Source organism: Notechis scutatus, unplaced genomic scaffold, assembly GCF_049901735.1.
Source record: "Notechis scutatus isolate UNSWTSFEM ecotype Mainland unplaced genomic scaffold, rNotScu1.2 NSCUSCF49, whole genome shotgun sequence".
Lineage (NCBI taxonomy): Eukaryota > Metazoa > Chordata > Lepidosauria > Squamata > Elapidae > Notechis > Notechis scutatus.
This window is the reverse complement of record NW_028263159.1, coordinates 15,872-43,457: the sequence shown is the minus strand read 5'-3', so window position 1 is coordinate 43,457 and position 27,586 is coordinate 15,872. Positions and strand designations below refer to the sequence as shown.

The window sequence follows — 27,586 nt, the reverse complement described above, 5'->3', positions numbered from 1 at the left end:
ACATTTGGTTTTTTGGGGGAGGGGAGGCAAGACCCTCCCAATGGGGGAGGCAAGAGTGGGGACGTCCCAAACCAATAGCTGCATCAGACGTAAACAAATCCCAAAAATGGTCATCAACAAGTTGCAGCAGGTGCCCCTTTCGGTTGCATGGCTTCGGTGGCAGTAGGAATTCGCGACAGCTCGCGATTCCTGCTGCGCTTGCTGCCAAGGTGCCCCCAATCCAAATGGGTCTGGGGGATATGGCTGCCCTGTAGAGGCAGCCGAAGAGAGAGGGGATCCGGACAGGGGTTTGGGGGTGTTGCAGACCCCCTCCCCAGCCGAAAAAACCCCTTTTTCCCAAGGTGGTGGAGCGGAGGTCAGTGATGGCCGTCACAAAGAAGCCTGCAGCCGGGTAAGATTTGTGCTGGAGGAAGCTGGAGAAATGAAAAGGCTGGCTGAGCCGAGACAATAACAACTCTTAAATATCCTGTAAACTGAATTGCTTGAATTGCCTGAGGATATATTGTTTCCCAAAGAAGTTCGGAAAGCTGCGGTGAAAGCTGGAGGGGAAGCTTTTTATTTACTCTCCCTCCCCATAGAAATAACAGACGGAGATCTGGAAAATCTGCTTGGGCACCGAAGGTAATTTACTTTGAAACTTAAAGCCAAGGGATAAAGGATTATTAAAAGACTAAGACTTCTAGAAGATCATCTTGGAAGTGTGTATTTGAATTCTACCCTGAAGGAGGTGAAAAGGTACAAAGAAGAAAGTGCTAAGTGAAACTGTTTGCTCTGATTTGGTTTGCTTTGTGACTTTGAGATTTCTGTGAAAGCTTGTTAAAAAAAGGGGGGGATTAAAGACATTAGGGTTGCGTTAAAAAAGAAAGAAAGAAAAAATGGCATCATCTTTTGAAGGATTATAAATGGAATTTCAAAGACTGAAAAAAGAAGATAAGGGCTCTTCTGGATCTATCTTTCATTTTTGGAAATGGCGATTTCTACCCACAACGATGGAGAAGAAGCCATCTTTAATGGACATATGCACTTAGTGGAGGAAGAAAAGCGGAAGGGGGGCAAGGAAAAGATGAACTTAGAACTTAAAAAAGCAACCAAGAAAAAGAAAAATGAGATGAAAAAGCGATATGATGTCAGAAAGCAACAGAAAAGAGAAATACAACAGAGAGGGAAGTAAGAGAGTGAAATTGAAGAGATGGGAGGGTCAAAAAGTTAGAATGGAGAAGAAAGAAAGGGGAAAAGGAAAGAGAAGTCATAAAGGCTTTTAATAAGATGCTAAAAAATGAATTTTTCTTTTAGAGATAAGGGGTGAGAAATTTTTTTTTTTTTAAAAAAATGATTCTGCAAAAGTACATAAGAATGCATTGTAGATATTAGTATTTGAAGCTGAGTTAGAAAATTAGAATATTATATGATTTAAAAATGTATTAAAGGGAAGCCATGATTTAATTATAGAGTTTAATTTCTTATGAAATATTAATTAATAATAGAATTTAATTTCCTATGAAACATTGTTTTTATTATATTATAAATTTAATATTTCTTTTCTTACTTGTTTTTAGTTTTATTATTACTTATCAAACTCACAATTATTTGTTTGTTTTATTATTTTGAAATGTAATACTTTGAATGTACGGAGCAGAATAAGCACGGAAAATATGTTTTATTTCAAGTGTTATTTAGGAGGAAGATAAAAAGTTGTCATACTTCAATTTGGGTTTACAGGAGAAATATTGTATTAGATAGAAAGGAAAGTAGGTGATTGAAAGAACGGACCAAAGATGCAAATATAATTATTTAATTGAGATGGAATAAATAAAACAGAATTAAAAGAATGAGTAGGAGAGAGAAAATATATGGAAAATTAGAGAATGCTAAATAAGATATGAGATAGAATATAAAGTGAGTATAAATTTTGATTGATGTCTGTATAAAAAGAGTTAACTCGGGGTAAGCCACCTTTCAAAAAGAAGTTTTATGTATTTATGTTTTGTGTAATGTTTGTTTAAGTCTGATAGGATGTGGAAGAATACTAATGAAAATATATTCAATGAGTATATATTTTTAAGGCAGAAGAAATATGATTAAATAGAAGGAAAGGGAGTAATAAAGAAAAGTTTTGAAAAGACATGAAGTTGATTACAAGATAAATATATATATATAGAAGTGTGATAATTTGGAATTATCTTCTTTTCAAATAAGATGGTTTATTTCTTTCTTCTAGAAAAGATATTTTATGTCACTGCATCCTATGTTTTGTTTGTGTGTGTTAAAAAAATTAATAAAGTTTGTTTTTTTTAAAAAAAACAAGTTGCAGCAGGTTAATAATAATAATAATAATAATAATAATAATAATAATAATAATAATAATAATAATAATAATAATAATAATAAGTCAGCTGCAGAAGGCCACCTTACTGGGATCTGTTCACATAATCCTCCGATACATCATGCAGTCCTAAACACTTGGGAAATATTCGACTAGTGATTTGTGATATGAAACCCAGCATGGTTATCTCATTTGCTGTGTATACTGTAATAATAATAATAATAATAATAATAATAATAATAATAATAATAATAATAATAATAATATCGTGCAGTGAATACAGAAAACAACCAGGGGAAGCTCTAAAGTTTAGATGGACTTCTGATTGAAAGACAAAATGACTGAACTAATGATTTCTGGATTTAAAAAAAATTCCAAGAGGGTGGGTGTCATGCCCCTGTCAGAGTCTGAATCCGAGGAGGAAGACGAACAGCTGACAGGGGGTGTGAGTGTGGCTCCGTTGGCTGAGGAGGAGGCTGGGGAAGGGCAAAGTATGGCTGGGCAGAGCAGGAAAGAGGTAGAACAAGGGAGAGGAAGTTCAAAGGAAGACCTAGGCCCACCCCTTCTTCATCTTAGGGCACGCAGGGAGGAACGGAGAAGAGAGCAACATGGGTTGCATGGTTTACGGGGGAGGAAAGGGCCCTGATTCCCTTCATTAGCCACACCTGGGAAGAGAGTTTAAAAGAAATGCATGCTGACTGCAGCAGCTGCTGGGAGCAAACGTGACTTTATCCTGTGTTGTCTTTGCTTATCTGTGTTCCTGGCTATGTGAGTTCAGGAGCCAGTCTTGACGGAAGCAGGGATGACAGCCCCGAGCCGCCCAGCGTAGCAGTTCACCCAGCCGTGCCGTTGAGCTCGGTGAACAGCCCAGCGGAACAAGAGTCTGGGCAAGGACTGTTGGAGCAACGCAGATTGGGCAGACAGGTGAAACGACCTGCCTATTTGAAAGAGTACATCACCCCACCCCTCAGACGGAACCTAGGGGGGAGGGGTGTTACGAACTAAGCAAACGCCTTCTTCCTGTCTATCTATCTATCTATCTATCTATCTATCTATCTATCTATCTATCTATCTATTATCTATCTATCTCTATATTTATCCATCCCTATCTATCTCTAGGTATCTCTATCATCTATCTATATCTACCCATCCATATCTATCTATCTATCTATCTATCTATCTATCTATCTATCTATCTATCTATCCTATCTGTCTGTCTATCCTATCTGTCTGTCTGTCGTCTGTCTGTCTGTCTCTATATCTATTTATTCATCCATATCTATCTCTATTTATCTATCTCTATCATCAATCTATATCTACCCATCCATCTCTATCTATCTATCTATCTATCTATCTATCTATCTATCTATCTATCTATCTATCTATCTATCTATCTATCTATCTATCTATCTATCTATCTATCTATCTATCTATCTATCTATCTATCTATCTATCTATCTATCTATCTATCTATCTTTCTATCCTATCTGTCTGTCTATCCTATTTGTCTGTCGTCTGTCTTTCTGTCTGTCTCTATATCTATTTATTCATCCATATCTATCTCTATCTATCTATCTCTATCATCAATCTATATCTACCCATCCATCCCTATCTATCTATCTATCTATCTATCTATCTATCTATCTATCTATCTATCTATCTATCTATCTATCTATCTATCTATCTATCTCTATATTTATCCATCCATATCTCTATCTATCTATCTATCTCTATCATCAATCTATACCTACCCATCCCTATCTATCTATCTATCTATCTATCTATCTATCTATCTATCTATCTATCTATCTATCTATCTATCTATCTATCTATCTATCTATCTATCTATCTATCTATCTATCTATCTATCTATCTATCTATCTATCTATCTATCTATCTATCTATCTATATCTATATATCTACATATCTACCTATATATCTATATATCTATCTATATATTTATCCATCCATATCTATCTATCATCTCTCTCTCTCTCTCTCTTTATCCACCCATATCTATCTCTATCTCTATATCTCTATCATCTATCTAAATATCTATCCATCCATCCATCCATTCAATTTACTGGCCACCCATCTTATCGCAGGGAAACCCTACAAAGATGGCGGTGATGCCCACAGTGTGGTGGATGGTGCAACCTGATTTCTAGCGACATGATTTCTGGAGATCTGGTGGCTCTTCCTCTGTTGTGGGGATCTTCTATTTGTGGGGGGGGGGGGAGGGACCCCTCTGACCTTCCCAATTTCTGGGGCTGAGACTTTCTATCCCCAAAAAGGTGCTGTTGGAACTCCTTTGTTCCTGGTTTATTGGCATCCGTTGTTCAGGGAGGATGTTTCTTCACTGAGGGAGACATTAATATGGACTTCTTGGCCCAGAAGGTGAACTGGGGGGCTGAATGGGAGGGGGAACTGAAGGTACAGGCAGGCCCACCCTGGCAGGGAGGAGCAGAGGAAGGCCCGTATCCCAGGTCCACCGCTTGGAAGTTCTCCCCCTGAACCTCCCTCAGATTCTGTTCTCAGGACCTACAGACCAGATCCTGGGTGGCTCCGGGTTCAAGCTGTGGCTTTTCAGGGCCAGGTTGATGTGCAATGAGACTCTCTTCTCCTCCGGGAGGTTCCCAGCCATGTCTGTCTGAAGCCAGGTGAGGCCCAGAGGGGAGGAAGCCCACCCCAACTTCTGGGTTTGTCCCAGGGAGACCCCAGAGGAGGGAGGAGGGGGGCTATGGTCATCCAGGGTTTCTCACCGGCCTTGAGGAGGCTCCATGTTGGCCTCTGGCTTCTCTCAGGGGGGCTGTGAGGACCCCGACCTGGTCAAGTGTGTTGTGTGAATGGGGTCCTCGCCAGAAGAAAACGGTCCCCAATACAGGTAGTCCTCAACTTACGACCACAACTGAGTCCAAAATTTCTGTTGTTAAGTGAAACATCCATCAAGTGAGTTTTGCCCCATTTGATGGGCTTTCTTGCCACAGTCATTAAATGAATCATTGCAGTTGATAAGTTAGGAACCTGGTCATTAAGTGAATTTGGCTTCCCCATTGACTTTGCTTGTCAGAAGGTTGTAAAAGGGGATCACAATGGCCCTGGGATGCTGGTACTGTCATAAACATGAAACTGTGGCCAAGCACCTGAATTCTGATCCCTGCATTTGATGCTGCAAAGGTCATTAATTGTGAAAAATGGTCCTAAGTTCCATTTCTCAGTGCGGTTGTAATTTGGATCGGTCACTAAATGAATGATTGGAAGTCGAGGCCTGCCTGTGTATCTCCTCTTGATCAGCTTCTCTTCCAGGAATTCATCTTCTTCTGAGTTCCCATCATCCACTGACTACTCGGCCAAATGGTTCAACCTTGGGAAACAAACCATGGTTAAGAGGTGTGGAAAGGGAACTTCATGAGGACAGTGGTGTCACCCAAGCAGGAAAAGCCCAAAGGGAACATCAGGCCAGCCATAAAACAAACTTGCATAGGAAAAGGAATCAAATAAAAGTTATTAAAGAAGCCCCTTAGACAAAAGCCCAAATAATTAAGAAAAGTAGGGAAGAAAGAAAGAAAAGAAAACCCTTACAAACACAAGACATGCCAAATCAGCAAAACAAGCAGACAAAAGGCCCAAAATATATCACAAAGGAGACAGACAGGAGATTGGCCACAAAACAAATATAAGAAACCATTAAGCTAAAAAAGATTAGGACGAAACCGATAAAACAATCAAACCACCCCGCAAAGTTTTCCTTCCGCACCCCACGGAGTTTACCCTCTGGCGGGAAGAAAGACAACCCCTGACAGGATTTAAAACATGAAGAAATACAAACACAAGCACTCACACAAAAGGAGAAAAGGGTATAAAAATCAGGGACTTACCATTCGAAGGTAGCTAGCCCAGGAACGCAGACTTCTTGCTATCTCTCACCTTCCTGAAGAATAAAAAGATCCAGCTTTCAAGCAGTTGTCCGTATCCTTGAGCCGGAGCTCTCCCAGCGGGAAAATCGAATCCTCAGAAGAAAGACATTTTGACAGCCTTTCAACAGAGGTGCAAATGTGAATGCGGCCACTGGGGAAGAGACCGAGTTCAGAGGGTCATGTGGATCCCACCAGAGTCAGTTGGGTGGCTGGGGCTTCAATCCAGGGGGAGGGGGCTGAGTTCCAGTCCTGCCTGGGGAGCCAAGCCAGCTAGGAGGCTCTGGGCCAGCCGCTCTCTCGGAGCCCTGGGAAAGAGGCAATGGCAATGGCTTCTGAGCAGCCTGGCCAAGATCTCTGGGCCAGCTTCCCCTGGGGGCTTCCAGACAACCTTCCCGCCCAGCTGGCCGAGGCTGAGGGGCCTCTCTGGGCCTGGCTTCCTCCTCACCAGTCAAGTGGCCTCCAAAGGGCTGGATTCGGAGAGGGTTTGGCAGGGGGCTTTGTTGTGAGGAGGGGGCACGCAGGGGTCCTGCAGGGCCAGGGGGTCTGCAGTGGGTCTGCCCCCTAACCAGGAACAGGTAGTACATGAAAGTCCACCTGTAAGCCCTGTAATACCTAGACGATCAACACGTGAAACCAGACCACCTGACAGGTACCAAGCAAGTGTAGTTTGCCAAGTTAGTAAAGTTCCAACTACTGTTGAAGAACTTAGAATGTATCCTGCAAAGGAACAGGAAAATTGGCAAAAATCAATGGAGAAAGAATTAAATTCATTAAAACAAATGGAAGTATATGAAAATGTTAAATTACCTCCAGGTGAAAAGTCCATTGGCTGTAAATGGATATTTAAATTAAAAACAGGTAAAAATGGGACTGTTACCCATAAGGCTAGGTTGGTAGCTCAAGGATTTAATCAAACTGCATGTGATTATGATGAAGTATTTGCACCGAGTCTAAAAGCAACAACCTTGAGAGCAGCTTTAGTGTGGGCAGCAAAGAAGAATTATATTATAAATCACTAAGATGTAGAAACTGCCTATCTGCATGCACCATTGCAGCACACTATATACTTAAAGAAACCTGTAGGAATTAAGGATGATAAAATTAATAATGACTGTTGGAAACTTAAAAAGAGTCTCTATGGATTAAAACAATCTGGTTACGAATGGAACCAATATATTGTTAAGGAATTAAACAATATAGGGTTTAAAGCAGGTTTAGCTGATCCATGTGTATTTAAGAGAGAGACAAATGGAATAGTGTCATTATTATTGTTGTTTACAGATGATATTCCCTTAATTACAAAAACTAATAATGAAGTTACTGAAATAATATCATTATTAGGTAAGAGGATAAAATTAAAGCAATTAGGAGAGATAAAACAGTATCTAGGATTGACAATAAATAAAACCAAAAGTGGCTATAAGATATCTCAAGAGGATAAAATTTATCAATTACTAAAAACATACAAGATGGAACTTTGTAAACCGGCTAAAACTCCAATGAGTCAGGAATTTGGCCGCACTGATGCTCAAAGTCCAAAATTCGATAAGACTATTTATCAATTACTAATTGGTAGTTTATCGTATATTAGTAATTGGTCAAGGCCAGACATTGCCTATGGCGTTAATCAATTGGCAAGATTCAACGCTGAACCCACTGAACAACACTGGCAAGCAACAAAGCATATATTAAGATATCTTAAAAGGACAATGCACTATGCATTGTATTTGGAGCCAAAAGATGATCTGATTTTAAGTGCATATGCTGATGCAAGTTTTGCAACAGACATGAACACTAGGATATCAACTTCAGGTACGGCTATACTGTTAGGAAAAGCACTGATTGGTTGGAGGTCAATTAGACAGCAACACATAAGTATGTCCACAATGGAAGCAGAATTTTCATGTCTATCTTTATTATGTACTGATTTAATTCTGTATAAACAGTTGTTATTAGATATGGGAATAATTGTTAATGATTCTATTGTAGTTTATGAGGACAATCAAGCAGCCATACGGTTGGCTACTAATATTGCTGTGAAAATGAGATCTAAGCATACAGATCTTAGATATCTGAATGTAAGACAATCTGTAAAAAATGGTTTGATAAGATTGGAATATTGCATGACTGAAGAAAATATTGCTGATCAGTTTACAAAAGCCCAAGGTTCAGTCAAACATAAACAAAGTTGTGACAACTATGGTTTAAAGTTGTAAATAGATATATATATTATTATATTACCCAAAAGGGGAGTATGTTAGGAATAACATAGGTTACCTAACATAGTTTGGGTAAAATAATATATATAGACTATGATAGTGAGTTTTAAGTGTGTGTCACTTTAACTGCAAAGCTTGTAATTTTGGGTGCGGCTGTAAATCGCCATAAGAGTGAGCAAGAGAACCTGATTGATTGCTGGCTTACTGGTTTGCTTGCTGACGATGATGGATTGTTAACTGCATGTTTCTCTGCTGTTGCTGAAGGAAGAAAAAAGGTTTTACTTCTTCATATCTCTACTGCGAAGAGATATATTATTGGACAGATATTTGTAAGTTTACTGACCTCTTTTTCGACACTGGACTTTGCAATTGAATAATCCCCGAACGGACTGAACTAGTGAATGATATATGGACTGTTTTTGACTATGCTATAAATCTTACTGGAATAAACTATTTAACTAGCACATTGTATCTGTTTTACTGAGTGTAAGCTACAAAAGCGTTTGTCTCACATATTTGCCTGCCTGCCTGACTGCCGTGCACATTCTGCTAGGGTGTATATCCCTAACAGTGCTGTATAGTTAGTAGCTTATATATCTTTTCCTGTATATCTCCAGTTCCCAATTTGTGTAGTGTTTCCTTAGTATAATGGACCATGCGTTCCGCCCGTTCGTTCGTAACTGGCCGACCCAGCACTGTTAGTGTGTGCCTTATCCCTTGTTTGGCTAGGAACCTCTCAAAAGTTAGTGTAGTGAATTGCCGTCCTTTGTCAGATACAACTAAATCCAGCAATCCATGTGTTGTAAAAAGCTTCCTTAGTTGTCTAATAACAGCTTCTGTTGTGGTTGAGTGCATAATGCTTATCTCTAGCCAATTTGAGTAAACGTCTACCACTATTAAGAACGTGTGTCCTTTAGTTGGTCCTGCAAAATCAATGTGTATTCTGGACCATGGGCCCCTAGGTGTTTTCCAGATAATACTCCTTACTATATCTTTATCAGCCGATAAAGATATCTTCTCCTCCTCCGATGCCTTTCTCCAGAGGATAACGCTGGATATTCAGTAGAACGATCAAACAGTAGACAGTCGCAGTAAAACAGTAGTAAACAGTTGTATCCAGCAGTAAACAGCAGTAAATAGTAAACAGCAAACGGTAAACAGTAAAACAGTAGGCAGCAGGACAATAGGCAGTAAGCAGCAAGCTTTCTTCTGCTTCCTCTTATTGCAGTTTCTAACCGCACCCTTAATTGGCTAATTACATGCAGTGTGGTGCTTAAAGCTACAAACACTTAAACTATGATACCTTAGTTCAGGGGTCCCCAACCACCGGGCCGCGGACCGGTACCGGGCCGTGGAGCACTCTTTACCGGGCCGCAAAAAAAATAAAAAATAAAAAAAATTGCCGCTTTCTTCGCCTTCGGTGAATGCTGCTGGGATCGGGGATCAAGGACACAAATGAAAGAAGGGGAGGGAGGAAGCAACCGGAGCCTGTCCTGCTCTCTGGCTCAGCTCTCTCAGTCGCTTTCTCGCTCCTCCACCAGCCCAGGAAGAAACTGCTTCAAAGAAGCCGGGGGGGGTGGCTTTTCCTGTCGCCGCAGCTTCCCCGAAGCGCCCGTTTCACCCCCCGCCCGCCCGCCCGCTCGCGGTTCAATCCACAGTGCTCCGTTCTGCCTGCCTGCCTGTCTGGTTGTTTGGGAGCAGCTTCGGCTGAGAATAATAACTATTCGCCTCTTTTTATCAGCCGAAGCTGCTCCGAAACGAAGAAGGCAGGCAGGCAGGCAGGTAGAACGGAGCACTGTGGATTGAACCGCGAGCGGGCGGGCGGGCGGGGTGGGGGTGAAACGGGCGCTTCGGGGAAGCTGTGGCGACAGGAAAAGCCACCCCCCCCCGGCTTCTTGGGCTGCTGGAGGAGCGATAGAGTGACTGAGAGAGGAACGAGGCAGACACCTGAGGGAGGGAGGGAGGGAGACACCTGAGGGATGGGGCTGAGGGAGGCAGGGCCGAGGCGCTCCCTGAACTTGGTGGTTTGCTGGCAGACGTTTTATTACCCGACTAGGTAACAACATCAGATGTTACCTAGTCAGGTAATGAAACGTCTGCAAGCAAACTACCAAACTCGGATTCTCTCTCCCCCGGTCCTTGAAAAAATGTTTCTGCTTGAAACCGGTCCCTGGTACAAAAAAGGTTGGGGACCACTGCCTTAGTTTATATATTTATCCACCCAAACCTTGTTGGGTATCAATGTTATACCTAACACCGAGGCAAAAAAGTTGGTAAAATGAGACAGAACTTACTTAGCAACAAAAATTGTGGTCATAAATGGAGGATTGCCTTTATTGCCTTATAGTTCCTTGAAATTTATCTCCAGAGACGTTCAGGATCTCTTAGTCAGAATATTCACCTTTCTTTTCCCCACTTCTGCTCGCTTTCAGGGAGCCTGGAGTAAAGTCCTTGGTAGGACTTATTTCTGGGGCTTCCGGGGCTGGAAGTACCCCCAGAGGACTGAGGTGAACCCCTAGGTGAAGCCTTCAAGGGTTGCACTGCTGGGCTTCCCACCTTGGAGAGAAAGTGAGAGAGAGAGAGAGAGAGACCCTCTTTCCTCTGGTGGAGTTTGAGACGCCCCCAAACTCCTGTTTGCAACTATTCACACGGTGCAGCCACAATGAGCCCAATTTCATCAGGATGCAGCCTGACTCTCCCGTTGGGCTTCTCCTCCTTCTGTATCTTCTGGACTCTGGTCTCAACTAGCTCAAGCATTGGGGAAAAGAACTGGCTTTAATCAGGGGATGGAGAGAGGATGGTGGATCTCATGGAGAAGCTTCTTTCACAGGGCAGGAGCAGCTATGGGAAAGGGGCGCTAACTAGGTCTTATTGGATGAGAACATCTAAGCAAGAAAACCTGGAGACCTCTGCCTCCTCTGGCTTGGTGGGATGGCCAATGGCTCTCATGGAGATTGTCAAACAACATAGTTGGAGCTTGGCTCCCACACAAGCCATCTTACCACTTTTCCTATTCATTCTCTCATAGATACACTTTTAGCTGCTGTCAGTATGACTAAGGTATCAAATTCATTGGCAGTGGCTGAATAACAAATTCCTCTGAATGATTTTCAGAGTTCCCTTTAGCAAGATTTATTGAGATGAAGAGAGTTGCAAGGATTACAGTCATTCAAACATTTCCCATTGAAAAATGTAGACATGATTTCTTTGATTTCTGCACATTATCTAAGTTGAAATAATTAGTGTCTACTTTGAAATAAAATGAAATTTTACAATTCTTTAAATGTCACAGTGTTATGTCTTATGTTTTTACATTTGTTCTGGCTGTAAGCTGCTCCTTTGTGTTCAGCTCTGGCCTCAGAAGGATAATGTAGCACTTGGGGATGAAGATGCAGCCCAGCAGACCAGCACTGGAGGCCAGGATGGAGAAGACCTGCACAGCCACCATGTGTTTCCCTTTGGTGCTCAGGTAGGTGGGCACAAAAGTCACCCAGACACTGCAGAAGACCAGCATGCTGAAGGTGATCAGCTTGGCTTCGTTGAAGGTCCCGGGCAGATTCCTTGCCAGGAAAGCCACCGTGAAGCAGATGGCAGCCAGGAAGCCCATGTAGCTGAGGGTGACGTAGAACATGACAACAGCCCCTTCATTGCATTGCAGGATGATCTCTCCAGGCTGGGAGTGGAGGTCAGAGTCAGGGAAGGGGGGAGAAACTCCCAGCCAGATGGAGCAGTTGAGCACTTGGACAGAAGAAGAAGAAAGGATGATGGAGTTGGCCAAGCTCTTTCCCAACCATCTCTTTGCTCGGTTTCCTGGTTTTGTGGCCAGGAAGGCCAGCACCACCATGATGGTTTTGGCCAAGAGAGAAGAAACAGCAACTGAGAAGATGATGCTGAAGACCGTTTGTCGGAGAAGGCAGGTGGCTTTCCTTGGTTGACCAATGAAGAGAGAAGAAGACAAGAAGCAAAGCAGGAGGGAGACCAGGAGGATGTAGGAAAGGTCCCGGTTGTTGGCTTTGACTAGGGGAGTTTCTCTGTATTTAATGAAGATGATTAAAACAAGGCTTGTGGTTAGGAAGAAGAGTAGGGCAAAAGAAACCAGGATGATGCCCAGAAGTTCTTCATAAGACAGGAAGGTTATAACTTTGGGGATACATTGGACTCTTTCTTTATTGGGGTATTTATCATCTGGACATTTGGTGCATTTTTCTGTATCTGAGAAAAGAAAAAAAAAACCGTATTTCTTTGTCCTTTGCATTTCAAGATACATTGTAAGTTCTTTGGGAACAAGTGATTATCAGGAGCATTTTCCAGGACAGATTTCTTCATATCTGCAGTGATAGAAAATAAGTGTATCACTTTTTAAAAAATATAGCTACGGTATATTTTTGATAGGTTATGAAATTGAGGGAAGGTTTGGACTTGAAATATTTCCTTTGTAATGTTCAGAATATTGATAGGAACCTCCATTAGTAAGGGTAAATAATGAATCAATTAATCTTTCTAGAGAAACTTACCTGCCCGGTGGCAATTCTTGTCATACTTGCCTCAGAGGAGGCTGATGGATCAAGTGATTGCTCCAAACAATTTGGAATGGCCTTTGGAGCAGTGGTGATACGGGTGCAGCCAGAAACAGGCATAACTGTCCATGCCACCACATTGTGCATCTCGTATATCAGAAATACCTTTTCAGTGTTCCTCAAAGGGAATGCATGTAGACTGCACTGCAATCCTCCTTTCAGGAGGTGGACCTAAAACAATTCCTCGTGTTTCAAGGAACTCAGGTGTTCCTAGAAAAGTAAATGTGGAAGGAAGGATACATCCAAGCTAAAAAGAAGAAATATTTTCTCTGGCAGTAGTAAAGCTTGTCCAATCTGCCACAGCCACCTGTCTCTATCCAGCCCTTCCTTCACAGTCTTTTTGCTCTTCTGTTTAGATAAGAAATGGGGCATTTTGGAAATAAACCAGAAATCAGTTCAGCTTCAAAGAATTTTTTAATTCATACTTTCATGACAATGCTCTGGATGGATCCAGTTCCACCAGGCCTTCCTTTCCTCTGGTGTCACCCACCTTTCTGAGTGGAGAAGGTTCCCTCCGGACAAGGAATGCAGTCGTAGCAGCAAACTGGCTCTCCTTCTCGAGCCCTCTTGACAAATCCAGGATGACAACTTTCCACACATTCAGATTGAGGAAAGGACTGAGCAGGAAAAAAACAAGATTGCTAAAGGAAATGTGTTAGAACTCTCCGTCCATGGAAAATGGAGGTAAAAATGGATATAAGACAAGATATTAGATATTAGCCTCTGGTCTTCACTTAAGTAAATACAAAATCTCTCACTAATTACAAATGGTTGGAGATATAACTTCTGGAAGATTTTTCCTTTAGTTCCTCTCTTTTGCTTTTGGCATCTCAAATTGGCCAAAAAAAAGGACTTTATTAAATAGAAAAGTCTGGAGAGATGGAACCAGTTGGGATTGTACTGGTTCTGTCAGTTCTATAGAACCAGTTGTTATGATTCTGCGCAGTTCAGAGAACTGGCAAATTGCACCACTAACTGGCCCCGCCCCTCTCTGCCCGCCCCTCCCCTCCGCTCCCAGTCAGTCCTTATCGTGCATGTGCGGCATCGCCTGCAGCCTTCTTTTGCCCACTCGCCAGTCCAGCCATTGCTGCATGCCTTCCGCTGTGGCCCTGCCTGATCTCCTGGGTGAGTGAGGCTCTGCAAGCTCTGGGGCCCAGTCGCCTACCTGCCACTGCCGGTCACCTTTACCCCCCCCCACCCCACTTGCCTTTTGCTGCCACCACCCCGCCCCTCACCCCCAGTAGGTAAGGCCCAGTATCTGCGGTGAATCCAGGCGGGGGCGAGATGCAGACTGGTGGGGACCCGAGCTACATTTCGCTGTACTGGAAGACATGTGGAGGCTCGTGTCCTCCTACTGCTGGGAGAGCAAGAGAGTCTTTCCCGGCACAGCTCCGGGCGGCAGAGAGAAACAGGATTCAAGCTGGCTACTTCTCTGCTGCCCAGAGCCACCCATTTCCCTATTGGAGAGGAAGTTGCAAACTTTTGCTGTGCCGGGAAAGACTCTCTTGCTTTCCCAGCAGCAGGAGAACATGAGCCTCTCCACATGTCCTCCGGTACAGTGAAATTTAGCTGGGATTCACTGCAGGTGCTGGGCCTTACCTGCTGGGGGTTAGGGGTCCAGGTGGCAGCGGCAAAAGGCAAGTGGGGGGGGGGTAAAGGTGACCGGCAGCCCAGTCGTACCCATGTCGGCAACAGGTGTCGTCATTTCGAAGTTGAGGGAGAATTTGGGGAAAGAGATGGAGAGTCCTGCAGTGGCCGGCACAGGAGCGCCGTTGAGAAGTGGGGACGTGGCCTTCTAGTGGTCCAACCTGGTGTTCAGGCTGGAGGCGAGCCACAGGAAGTCAGAGCAGTGAGGGAAAGGGAAACTGCCAGGGGGAGCTACCCTCTCTGTGCCGAATTGAGACCATTTGGGGTAGTCCTAGGAATTGGGTGAGTCGAGGCGCAGCTCCTTGCCTTCTTAGCTCAGGGAATCGCCTTTTTCTGCAGGAGGAGGACTGCGGATGGGGGAGGTCTACCTGAGTGACTCCTCCGCCATCTTCGCCAGATTATTTGGACACTTACAAGCAAGCACAGCTAAAGGCACTGCTGTCACATGTCAGCCCAGACCTCACGCTGCGGCTCCGTAAAGCCAACACCAAAGAAGTGGGCGATCAGGTGAACCTGTGGTGCAATGCTCACTCGGATCTCGGCTGCTCCAGGTCATCCACCTCAAAGCCCTTCAGGAGCCGCCGTTCCCAGGTTTCTACTTGCCTGTGCTTGGTCACCTCCTCTTCACCTTGCTGAAGCGGCTGGCCCTGCCCTCCCTCCCTCCCCTGGCCTAAGAAGGTGAGGGTGATGGCAGGGGATAGTGAAGCAGCCGGGTCCCTATCTTCCTGATTCTCTCTCCACTTTTATTTTTTTTTTTTATTTATTTGATTTGCCAATTGTTTACAAGATAATAAGTATAAGTGTATACATAGTTGTGAATACATGAAATGGGTTGTGTCTCCTGAAAGCCGGGCATGGCCAAGCCAGCAAGCTCTCCTTGGCGCTCTTCGCCTACTTCTTCATTTCTTCTTTTTTGGAATGCAGACTGGCTGAACAATGATCGCCAGGCCGCGGTGGAAGCATCCCTTCGGCGACTCCTTCCTCTCTCCTCCTCTTCCCCCTTCTCCTCTCCCTCCCCCTCCTCCTCCTCCTCCTCCTCCTCCTCCTCCTCCTCCTCCTCCTCCTCCTCCTCTCATCATAACCGGCCATTGTGGCAGGGCTGGGAGGCTGCATGCGCAAGGGGAGATGCTCCTCAAGCAAATGCCAAAGCACAGCAAAACCAAGTACGGGGCGGGTGGATGCTCACTTGAGGAGCGAGCATCTCCCCACACAACTGCACCCTCCTGATCCATCCACAGCTGCCGGGTGCGAGAGGAGGAGGAAGAGGAGGAGGAGGAGGGTCGCCCAAATAGACGCTTCCACCGCAGTTTGGCAATCGTTGTTCAGCCAGTCTGGATTCAAAAAAGAAGAAATGAAAGAAGTAGCGAAGAGCGCCAAGGAGAGCTTGCTGGCTTGGCCATGCCGCGGCTTTCAGGGAGACACACACACACACATTCACAGATACACACACACACACACACAGAGAGTGGGGGAGAGAGAGGGGAAGATAGGGACCCGGCCACTTCGCTATCCCCCACCACACCCTTACCTTCTCGCACTGCTCCATTTTGTGAACCACCTATGGATTAGTATCTCCTTCAAACTGGTGAGAATCCCACAAGGGCTGGGGAATGTGTCACTAAGAGCTTCAGGTTTGTTTGCTCCTTGTGCCCAAACTAGCAAAGAAAAAAGGGAATTCTGTTGACCAGGGCCTGAATTCAGATGAATTTGAATCATGATTGGGTGGAGGTCCTTTTGGTCCCATTGGGAGAGAAGCTTCGTCCTGCTTGGGGAAAAGTGTCCCCTGAAAGGGCCAGTTCATACTTGGGGAGGTTCTTAAAGAGACCAGACCTGGTCAGACTTATCCATGCCTCTCTTTTACACACACACACACACACACACACACACACACACACACACACACACACAAAGGGGGGGAGGAGGGGAAGACAGGGAAAGAGGCAGAATGAGAGAGAGATACAGAGAGATACAGAGAGGGGGAAAGAGAGAAAAAGAGAGGGAAAGAGTGAAATAGAGGGAATGAGAGAAGAGGAAGAGAGAGACAAGAAAGGAAAGAGAAAGAAATAAAAGAGAGAAAGGAAGCAAAAGGAGGAAAATGGATAGACAAAGAAAGGGAGAGATGGAAGGACGGGAAAAGAAAGAAAAAGAAAGAAAGAGGTGGAGGGAGGGAGGATAAAGTGAATGAGATATATGAATGAGATATATGGATGGATAGATAAATACATGGAAGGAGAGAGGAAAAAAGGAGAGGAAGGAAGGACACAAACCCTGGCTTCAGAAGACTCTTTGAAGCAGCACAGCAATCTAGGGCTGGGCTGCAAGGGATCTCGGAGGTCATCTAGTCCAACCCCCTGCTCCAGCAGGAGATCCTTACAGAATCAAAGAATAGCAGGGTCAGAAGGCTGTGTGGGTGTGTGTGTGTGTGTGTTTGTGTTTATGGTTGTCAAAACTCCAAAACCAGGTCAAGGAGCTCTGGGGATATCAGTCATAAATTATAACACTTGCTAAGCAACTGGCCATTAGCGAGGACCACTTGTATTTGGTTTGCCAGTCACATGGCCACCTGGCCATGCCCATCTGGTCACGTGACCATCAAGCCACACCCACAAATTAAGCCACGCCCACAGAACCGGTTGTTACAAAATTTGAATCCCAGCCCTGGATGGAACTGAGAAAAGATTTCAGCATTAAGTGATAACCAGCCGGTTCCTTCTCATGACCCCATTAACATGCATTTCTCCCCTCTTCTCACACCCTTAATTTTAAGGTGTGATATCAGAACAATCTTGATAATTTCAGGTGAACTGAAAGCCTTGGAGCTGCTTCCTAGGAGCAGAAGGCCCATTGCTCCATCCCAGGGAGGGTGAAAGGGAGGCATGGAGAGCTCTGGACAGGTCCGGCCTCCTTAAGAGCCTCCCAGATTATGGAGCCGCCCCTTCAGGGGACACTTTTCCCCAAGCAGGACGAGAGGAAGCTTCTTTCCCCCAATGGGGCCAAAAGGACCTCCGTCCACTCACGATTCAATCCCATCCGATACGGTCCAAGCCTGGATTCAGGCCCCGGTCAGCAGAATTGCCGCCTTCGTTGCTCTTCTGGGCACAAGGAGCAAACAACCAGAAGCTACTAGGGACACATTCCCCAGCCCTTGTGGGATTCTCACCCATTTGATGGAGACCCTTAATTGTACGTGGTCCACAAAATGGAACAATATGGAAGCCTCCCAAGCAGCCTAAGGGAAAAATCCGGTTTCTACTGCCCAGATTCAATTCTCGGTGAAGGTCAACCACCTTTGGGGAATAGCATCAGCCCTCTTGAAATGGGACCTCAGGCTTTGAAAATGGAGAGAAGACACCAAACTTTCTCCTACCTTGTTGAGCAACTTTAGCCTGAAAGAACATCTTGCCTGATAGAAAGTCTCTGTCTTTTAAAATACGCCAGAGTCTCTTCCTGGGATCATCCCTGGAAGAACGAAGAAGCCCAAAATGAGCAGATCTGCTGCTACCTTTCCATTTGGGTCCTTGTACAATTCAATCTCTGAAATATTGACAAACTCATTCTTCTCCAGGAAAGGATGGAACTAGAATGGGAACATGCAGCAATTTTAAAAGCAGAAAACTTTGTTTCTTATCCCAGACACTTTTTCAATATTTAATCTTTCTTCTGTAGTTGTCTAATTTACAGACATGCTTCATTAGGAAAATGGGTGTTACCACTATCTTACAAGTGAAGGGAAAAAGTTCACAAAAATTTGTCGATCATATTTTGACAATATAGATTTTGACAAAATATAGTTGAACAACAGAAAAAAGGAGATTTATGAAATCCCTGAAAGCAACACGTTGCTTATCAGAAACACGGATTTGTCAAGAAGAAAATTGTCAGGGTGATCCTCTCCCAGGAGGCCCAGACAGGAAACCTGAGCTAGGCCCACTTCGCTGTAATGCTGCACTGACAGGATTTGGGGAGCCAGAAAGTACAAATCTCCCACCGACCCTTTTTTTATGCAGCTGTAGGTGTCCTCCTCTTATCTGCTTCTTCCCCAGGCAGAATCTCTCCTCCACCCCCAAAAGTCATTCCCTCCTATCACTGCCCTTTCTAAATGGGTTGTGGGAAAGGGGGGGATATAATTTATGTGCTCTATGCAAGTCATCCTCACATATTATTTCATTTCCCAAATACATTATGGAAATACTGCTGATATAACTCGAACTCAGGAAAGAGTAACAAACAATTTTGTGATGTGATCAGAAACCCAGTTAAGTGAGGGGTGGATGGTATGATAATTAAGTGGATAAAAACTGATTTAAAAATGGTACTCAAATAATCTTTAGTTTTTTTAATCTTTGTCATGAAAGTGGGAAGATAAAACATTTTGTCGTTAAGTCATCAATTTTTCTATGTTGTCATTAATATAATAGGGTTGATAAATTGCTATTATACAAGATTTATAACAATTCTCAGGCAAATATACTTTTATGTTATTTAAACATTACCAACTTTCCAGAAAAATATTTATGATTTCCTCCTAGAAACAACTGTATGACTAAAAAGCAGTAGAAAACTATCTGGGTTTTAGGATTTGATAAATTATAGTATCTCATACAAGAACATTAATGATGCACTGGATGAAGGATTGTGCCAAGCTTGATAAGTATGTAAGGGAGCCAGTTTGCTCTACTGGTTAAGCCCCCAAGTAGAAAGCAAGAGGATGTGAGTTCAAGTCCCGCCTTGGTCATGAAGCAGGCTGGGGGATTTGGGGCCAGTCTCTCAGCCCAACTCAACTCACAGGGTTGTTGTTGTGGGGAAAATGAACACACAACTACTCATTGGTACTCAGCCCCGTGACTTCTGCAGGGAAGGGCTTTTAAGGATGGGGGATGAGTTAGTGCACTTAGTGAACTCAAACAAGGTCTCAAAGATCTGGAAATCCAACAAAATGGGGCTGCTCTTCCCAAGAATGTTTATTTGAGCAGCCTTTAGAGCAACGAGATATTTATATCGAATAACCCTGCCAAGAGTCCAAAGGGAATTAACCTCTGAGCTGCAACGGAGTTCCCAGAGCCGTTTCAGGGGGCCGATACAAACAAAGAGCACCTGAGCTGAGACTGGGGCCCTGAGGACAAGGGGCCACTGAACTGCAGCTCACGGCCTGCTATGCTGCATATCCTATCAGGACTCAGGGATTCACTTTGTGATGCCTTTCCTAATAAAATATCCGGGAAATTCGGAACTCTTTTATGTGCAACTGCAGTTCTCAGATCAACATGGTGAAGTTTCTCTGAATGGGGCCAAATTCTGTTCTGCTGTAAAATGGATAGGTTGAAGGAGGAACCTGTGTTGGAGACATTTGCCATCTTGAATTATTTGTAAATAAATACATGTTTATGAAAACAATCTCAAAATCGTACTTGACTGCAACCTGAAACTGAGTCTTGAGAGAAGACAAGGAGGAGATTATGAGAGCAGCTTCTCCAACTTACAAAATCTCTCAGTTGGACAAGGGAGGATTCAACACTCTTCCAATGACTGAAAGAGGTGTTGGGAGTAGTTAAAACCCTCCCTCTCCTAGGAAAATGAAATATTTTAGGATATACTAAAAAGGAGAATATATTTCCCTAAAAGAAAAGTAGAAACTCAGAGAGCCTGAAACTCAGCCCCCTCCCACCTTTGCTAATGGACCATTACTCTGGCCTAGGCCACTCTATTTTACATAACAAAGATCTACTCCAGGTAAAGCTATATAGGAATTGCCCAAAGCCCTTTCATTACATCACCATCCAGCAGGCTCAACCAAGCCTGGGACTCAGGACAGCCTACAGAGTTGCCCCTGCATGGCCCCATGGGAGCCTGACAACCGATCAGAATACAAGCTCAAATTCAAATCCCAACAGAGGGCATCAAACAGTTGCACTCTCAGCATCTCAGCCCTTCTTTCCTCAACCAAGGCATGTGCTCCTGTCCACCATTAAACCATCTTCCAAGCAGTCACCATGTTTCCAGCGTCTTTCTTCCCCACTTGGAACTGAACCCAGAAGGAGATTTCTTCCAACAGAGGCTAGACAGAAACTTCAGATCTGCTCCCTGTTATTCCGGAGCGTCAGACAGGAGCAATTAGATGGTGCAAATCTCTTGACCTTTTGCAGCACAAGAAGGTTGAGATGTTTCCCTACTTCTCCTTTGGGTTCCATCTCCAAAAGGATCTCAGATTAATGGATCCCTATTGGGACCCCCATACCTCCACGGCTGCAGCCTCGGAGCCCCCAACCTCTTTTCTCCCTCCTTCCTTCCCCTCCTCGATCTGGAGGAATAAGCGGCATTCATGGCCTGGGCCAGAGTCTGAATGATACTGTAGCGATGAGGGTCATTTATGATCCGTTTCCTGTTCCTTTTCTCCTGGGTCTCCAGTGGGGCTTTCTGGGTGCATCTTCTGCGGCCTTTGACAGAAAAGACGTGCTTGGAAAGGGAACAGCGGAAATAATGATCTTGAAACGGATCTTCCACAAAGAAATGGGGTTCAAAGGCAGGATCTGTTGGCCTTTTTTTGACAGATAACCAAAACTCAAAATACTATGGATGTATTTGAGAGGTATGTCTTCTTTATTGTATACAGTGCAAAATTTGTGAGGATCCAGACTTTCCCTTCAATGGGTCCTGGCAAATGCATAAGTGCTTCATGGAAAGGAAAAATTCTGTTCCAGATGGGAATAAATTCTATGAAGTGGACAAAGACGTTGATTTGTCTCCACTTAGAGAGGGCCTCCCTGAGGGGTGCTGTTTGTCCAGTTGTTGTGAATCGTTCTGATATAACCACACAAATTCCATTCCTGACAAGCATCGGAGGGAAAGTCCTCATGAAATTATCTCCCTTTTCTGTGTCTGAAGCAAAGAGGCCAATCAGGGTCCATCTGAAATGGAGGAGCAGCTGGACAATTGCTGGGTATTGGAATCCTTCTTTGGGGAGCATCTGGTGGAAAAAAGGGAATCTCCTTTTATCACTCAGAGCCTCTGAAGGAATTCCAGCAGTGATCTGAAAAAGTAATGAAGAATGCTGTGTTATAATGTGGTCCAGATCAACTCCAAAATATTACTTATTGACAAACCCAATTTTGTTTTGATGAATATATAAGAATAGTTTGTTCCTTAGTCATGGTTTAAAATATTTAAGACAGAATATTAACAAGATTGTATATAAAAATGGAACGCAAAATCATATTAAACAAAAAAAAAACAATAAAAATGCAATGTAAATTTCTGTGTCACCCATACAATTCCAACAATTAGATTCAAATTTGCAGATGTTAGATAAAATGTCTGGATCTAAGATATAGGGCTGTATTTATGCTATTTTTGAGTACTAAAACCTCTTTCTCAGCTTCTATATCCCAAATTCTTTGTGAAGCAATTTTTCAGCTTCTTCTCTAGATGTACAAGAGCACAACTCTAACAGAGATGATATAAATGACAACTGCTAACAGAAATTGAGTCAGTTGTACAATCCAATAAGTCTTTAATTGAAATTTTGTCTGTTTTGGGACTATATGTCTGTTTCATCACTTTAATTTTAACCCAATAATTATATACCCTGAATTTATACAAAGCAGAAATTGTGTAAATTAACAATTATCTATGAGGGCAGGAGCTGAACTCCTTTTATCCATCCCAAAGATACTCTTCTTGGTCTGAATATTTTTTATACATAGACAGGACTATTGCCAACTTGATTCCAATTGGATAAGGCAGATATTATTGATATGTGAAAATGAACATGCTAATGGAGGACCTCAAAACCTGGATAGTTTTTCAATAGTAGAATATTCAGTAGAATATCCTCTAGGGACCTTATGGCTCTTCAGGCCTTTAATGGTCAATTTGAAGATGAACATAATAGACTAAAACATCGTTGATATGTTCCCTAATATTCTGAAAAGCTGCTCTTGAATTCTATGAAGATATTGGATCTGTTGTTCATCCCCACCACCCCACTCACCTTACCAGATAGAGAAAAACACACAAACCTGTGGGACTTTGTAGGTGCCTACAAACATTGACATCTGGATGGAGATGTCCCTGGCAGCTGCATCAATCAGAGCCAGGAGGTTCTCCTTCCTCCCACAGCCGTAGTTGGGGACATTGGCTTCTCCAGTGGAGAGCATGTCCAGCAAGGCATCTGAAGTGCGGAAGGTGCTTCCATAGTTGTCATGGATGTTGTAACCAAGTGTGAGATTGTGCAGGAGCTGGGAATTCTTGCTGACCATTTGAATAGCAAAAATTGATTTTAGGGTATTTGTTAGAGCAGAACTCTTCCTATTGAAAAACAATATTCATGTTATTATATTCAATAGCAACAACAAATGTTTTTAAAATATATAATCCTTCACAAACCTACTAAGCCTTAGGCCAACATTGATCCAAATCGAATGATCAATTATGCAAATGAGAGAGGCAACTACAATTGTTTCAGTCACTACTTAAACAAAGGTCATTATTCAAGTGATGAACTCAGGAATGAACTGAGAAAGGAAAATCATCTGGATTTCATTCAGGTTTTTAAAAACTCCATCTTTGGATTTTACTCTCTTCCACAAAGTAAGGCAAAAAGGAAGCCATGGAAATCAAAATCATTCAGGAAATTAGACAGGTCCTGAGGTACAAAAATAAGTGAAATAAGAAGAAAAGAAGGAGAGTGTTAGAATTGCACATGGAGGGAGTGCAACTCCATCACCCTGCATGACTTACGAAGGAGAAGGTATAGGAGGGCTGTTGAAAGGCCACATTATAGGTGACACATATGTTTCAGATGTGACCACACCAATGAGATGGTCCCCAGGCCTGTAAAAGCTCCATGGATTGTACCCATCCTGGTGCTCCAAACTCAATGGGCATTTCCTTCTCAGCTTCCCACAGACTGATGGGGACACCAGCAGCAGCAGAAGCAGAAGCAGGAGGTCCATCATTCATGGCATTAATCAATCCACTTCCTGTTTCTAACACAAACAACAGGAACAGTTGGAAAAATGCAAAGACTCTGAGAAGTGCCAGTGGCTTTCCTGATCTAAACAGAGAACCACTCAGTTTCATCTGCAAAGGAGAGAAAGGTGCAATCAAGAGCAGAGCCTGTACCTGTCCCAAAACTTGGTCCCAGAGAGCTTCACCAAGGAATTTATCCTTTTCTGATATAAGATCCTTTTCATGTGGCTTCAATCTGATGTCTACATCGAAGTCTAAAACTGGAGATATAGCATCACAGGTCTCAAAGGCCCAGATGGTCATAATTACAGTGAGAAGCAACTTCTCCTCTTGGGATCCTGAACTTTTCCCGGGCTCCATCTGCAGAGGAGAGGCTGGAATAAACCATGTTAGTAAAAATTACAGATATACCCCTGGGGTCACTGTTTTGTTGTGGTTGTGGTCCTTCCTCCCAGTCAGGGCAAGTCCAGAAAGTGATCCTGGGGAAGAGAATTCAGCACCCAGGAATTGACTTCTGCTGTCCTTCAACATGGCCTCTTGTCTCCAGAGATTGCTGGGGAAGGTCACCCAGAGCTATGGAGTTTGGTGCCGCTTCTAAGTTAATGCCATTTAACTGTAGTGTTGCCTGTCTTCTAATGACAATCGGCACCCTTGAACTCTGCCCAAGGTTAAGAGTAGACCCTGTTTGGAATTCTGTTTTATGTCATAATCCCATATATTGATCTTAATTGCAGCCGGTTTTAAAATTGCTTGTACCTGAAATGAAATTTCATTTCCCATCTTTTCTAGCAATATTAATTTTGAGATTAAAGCTCATTAAGAAGCAGGAAAGTGACAACTTGTGGACTAGATCATTGGGTAAATAGGGAGAAAATTATAGAATGGATGGAATTTTTTATTTTTATTTTCTTGTCATTCCTGTGTTATCTTACCATGTTCCTATAATACACCAAGATTCTTTATATTTTGATTTTTCTTAGTTTTTAAATAAAGAATGGACTGTAAGTTCTGCAGGTGCTATCTATCCATCCCTATCTTCTTCTTCTTCTTCTTTCTTTCTTTCTTTCTTTCTTTCTTTCTTTCTTCTTCTTTCTTTCTTCTCTTCTTCTATTTCTTCTATCTATCTCTATCTATTATCTATCTATCTATCTATCTATCTATCTATCTATCTATCTATTATATCTATCTATCTTCTATCTATCTATCTATCTATCTATCTATCTATCTATATCTATCTATCTCTACTATCTATCTATCTATCTATTCATCTATCTATCTATCTATCTATCTATCTATCTATCTATCTATCTATCTATCTATCTATCTATCTATCTACCTACCTACCTACCTACCGTGTTTCTCACAAAATAAGGCCAGGCCTTTTTTTTTTTTGACCCCGAATAAATGGCTAGTCCGTCTTTTGGGGTGACTCCCCCCCTAGAGGGGCCCATATGCACATACCTCTCCACGAGGCTGTTTCTATCGGCTGACAAAAGCTCCCCAGGCAGAGTCCCCAGCCGCTTGGGCGAGTCATGGCTGCCCATGTCCCTCGCCATTAGGCAGTGTCTTTCGGGCGATGGAAGCTCCCCAAGGGCAGTCACCAGCCACTTCGATCGGCCGGTAGAAGCGGTCTCGGGGCAAGCGCACACGCACACTCCCTCGCCGGGAGGCCGCTTCTATCAGCCGATCAAAGTGGCCGGTGACTGCCCTTGGGGAGCTTCCATCGCCCGAGAGACACTGCCTAAAGGCGAGGGACACGGGCAGCCACGCCTCATCCCGAAGCGGCTGGGGACTCTGCCTTCGGGGAGCTTCTATCGGCTGATGTTCTATCGGTAGATCGGGGTATTCTAGCCTAGGCTACCTGCAGGGCACTCCTAAAGGCAAGTTTTCTCCCCACCCACCCCGCCCTTCCCCCATTTCTCTTCACCTCGTGTAGTTCTAACGAACGATGTGAGAAATGGCGGGGAAACGCATAGGCCTAAATTTTGGGAGTGGGGCTTAATTTCACCTCATGCCTAGAAATCATGCTGGGCCTATTGGTGGAGGCCCTATTGTTGGAGAAACACGGTATCTATCTATCTATCTATCTATCTATCTATCTATCTATCTATCTATCTATCTATCTATCTATCTATCTCTATCTATCCCATCCATCTCTCTATCTCTATCTCTCTCCTCTCTCTATCTTCTCTCTATCTATTATATCTATCTATCTATCTATCTATCTATCTATCTATCTATCTATCTATATCTATTTTAATCAACCATATCCATCTCTATCTATCCACTCTATCTACTTCTTGGCCCAGAAGGGGAACTGGGGGCTGAGTGGGAGGGGGAACTGAAGGGACAGGCAGGCCCACCCTGGCAGGGAGGAGCAGAGGAAGGCCCGTATCCCAGGTCCACCGCTTGGAAGTTCTCCCCTGAACCTCCCTCAGATTCTGCTCTCAGGGCCTGCAGACCAGATCCTGGGTGGCTCCGGGTTCAAGCTGTGGCTTTTCAGGGCCAGGTTGATGTGCAATGAGACTCTCTTCTCCTCTTCAGGAGGTTCCCAGCCATGTCTGACCGAAGCCGGGTGAGGCCCAGAGGGGAGGAAGCCCACCCCAACTTCTGGGTTTGTCCCAGGGAGACCCCAGAGGAGGGAGGAGGGGGGCTATGGTCATCCAGGGTTTCTCACCGGCCTTGAGGAGGCTCCATGTGGACCTCTGGCTTCTCTCAGGGGGCTGCGAGGACCCCGGCCTGGTCAAACATGTTGTGTGAACGGGGTCCTCGCCAGAAGAAAAGGGTCCCCAATACAGGTAGACCTCAACTTATGACCACAACTGAGCCCAACATTTCTGTTGTTAAGTGAGACATCCATCAAGTGAGTTTTGCCCCATTTGATGGCCTTTCTTGCCACAGTCATTAAATGAATCATTGCAGTTGATAAGTTAGGAACCCGGTTATTAAGTGAATTTGGCTTCCCCATTGACTTTGCTTGTCAGAACGTCGTAAAAGGGGATCACAATGGCCCTGGGATGTTGGTGCCATTATAAACATGAAACTGTGGCCAAGCACCTGAATTCTGATCCCTGCATTTGATGCTGCAAAGGACATTAATTGTGAAAAATGGTCCCAAGTTCCATTTCTCAGTGCGGTTGTAACTTGGATCGGTCACTAAATGAATGATTGGAAGTCGAGGCCTGCCTGTGTATCTCCTCTTGATCAGCTTCTCTTCCAGGAATTCATTTTCTTCTGAGTCCCCATAATCCAGTGACTCCTCAGCCAACAGGTTCAACCTCTGGAAACAAACCATGGTTAAGAGGTGCAGGTTTGAATGCAGCCACTGGGGAAAGACTGGGTAGAGTGGGTTGTGTGGATCCCACCAGAGGCAGTTGGGTGGGGTGGGAGTTCCATCCTGGGGGGCCCTGAGTTCCACTCCTGCCTAGGGCTCCAAGCCAGTTAGGACGCTCTGGGCCAGCCGCTCTCTCGGAGTCCTGGGAAAGAGGCAATGGCAACGGCTTCTGAGCAGCCTGGCCAAGATCTCTGGGCCGGCCTCCCCTGGGGGCTTCCAGACCACCTTCCCACCCATCTGGCCGAGGCTGAGGGGCCTCTCTGGGCCTGGCTTCCTCCTCACCGGTCAAGCAGCCTCCAAAGGGCTGGATTCAGAGAGGGTTTGGCAGGGGACTGTGCTGTGAGGAGGGGGCACGCAGGGGTCCTGCAGGGCCAGGGGGTCTGCAGTGGGTCTGCCCCTCCCCAGTGAGGGCAGGGAGGGAGGGGGCAGGGGAAGAGGGAGGCAGGGGGAGCCCCTCCCATCTGGTCTGGGCAGCTCAGGTGCTATCAAAAGCCCACCTCTGAGGGAGGAGACCCTTCCTTGGGATTGGCTGGGAGAGCGGCTCTGGCATCACAGATGGGGGACAGGTGGAGCTCCCAGGTGAACCCTGGGCACCTGCAGGC

General features: G+C 44.2%; 3 protein-coding genes across 18 annotated transcripts in view; 1 reads left to right on the top strand and 2 right to left on the bottom strand.

The window, feature by feature from the left end:
- Window positions 1–27,586, top strand: part of LOC148128490 (vomeronasal type-2 receptor 26-like) — a 154,260-nt gene that overhangs the window by 125,077 nt on the left and 1,597 nt on the right. The gene's annotated exons all lie outside the window — the stretch shown is intronic.
- Window positions 1–27,586, bottom strand: part of LOC148128491 (vomeronasal type-2 receptor 26-like) — a 159,016-nt gene that overhangs the window by 130,047 nt on the left and 1,383 nt on the right. For 6 of the 16 annotated variants that reach the window (XR_015746360.1, XM_087948929.1, XM_087948938.1 and 3 more), the window contains one exon: window positions 6,202–6,254. The exons of 4 other annotated variants lie outside the window; for them this stretch is intronic. Coding sequence is in view for 4 of the 12 variants with exons in the window: in XM_087948949.1 (XP_087805075.1) it covers window positions 22,699–22,987; window positions 23,420–23,637 (507 nt within the window). In the remaining 8 variants the exon portion in view is untranslated. 6 more of the 16 variants (XM_087948949.1, XM_087948947.1, XM_087948946.1 and 3 more) reach the window with 6 other exon arrangements.
- LOC148128492 (vomeronasal type-2 receptor 26-like) lies at window positions 10,767–18,193 on the bottom strand. Its single transcript, XM_087948963.1, has 4 exons — window positions 18,186–18,193; window positions 18,051–18,069; window positions 13,527–13,653; window positions 10,767–12,671 (listed from the first exon to the last, which is right to left on the bottom strand). The coding sequence occupies exons 1-4, from the start codon at window positions 18,191–18,193 to the stop codon at window positions 11,761–11,763; spliced, it is 1,065 nt and encodes a 354-aa protein (XP_087805089.1). The 3' UTR covers window positions 10,767–11,760.

Excerpts from the sequence above, each read along its gene's own strand:
- LOC148128492 (XM_087948963.1), bottom strand. Across the intron at positions 12,672-13,526 it reads AACCTTCTCCACTCAGAAAG|ATACAGAAAAATGCACCAAA; the intron begins GTGGGTGACACC and ends TTCTTTTCTCAG.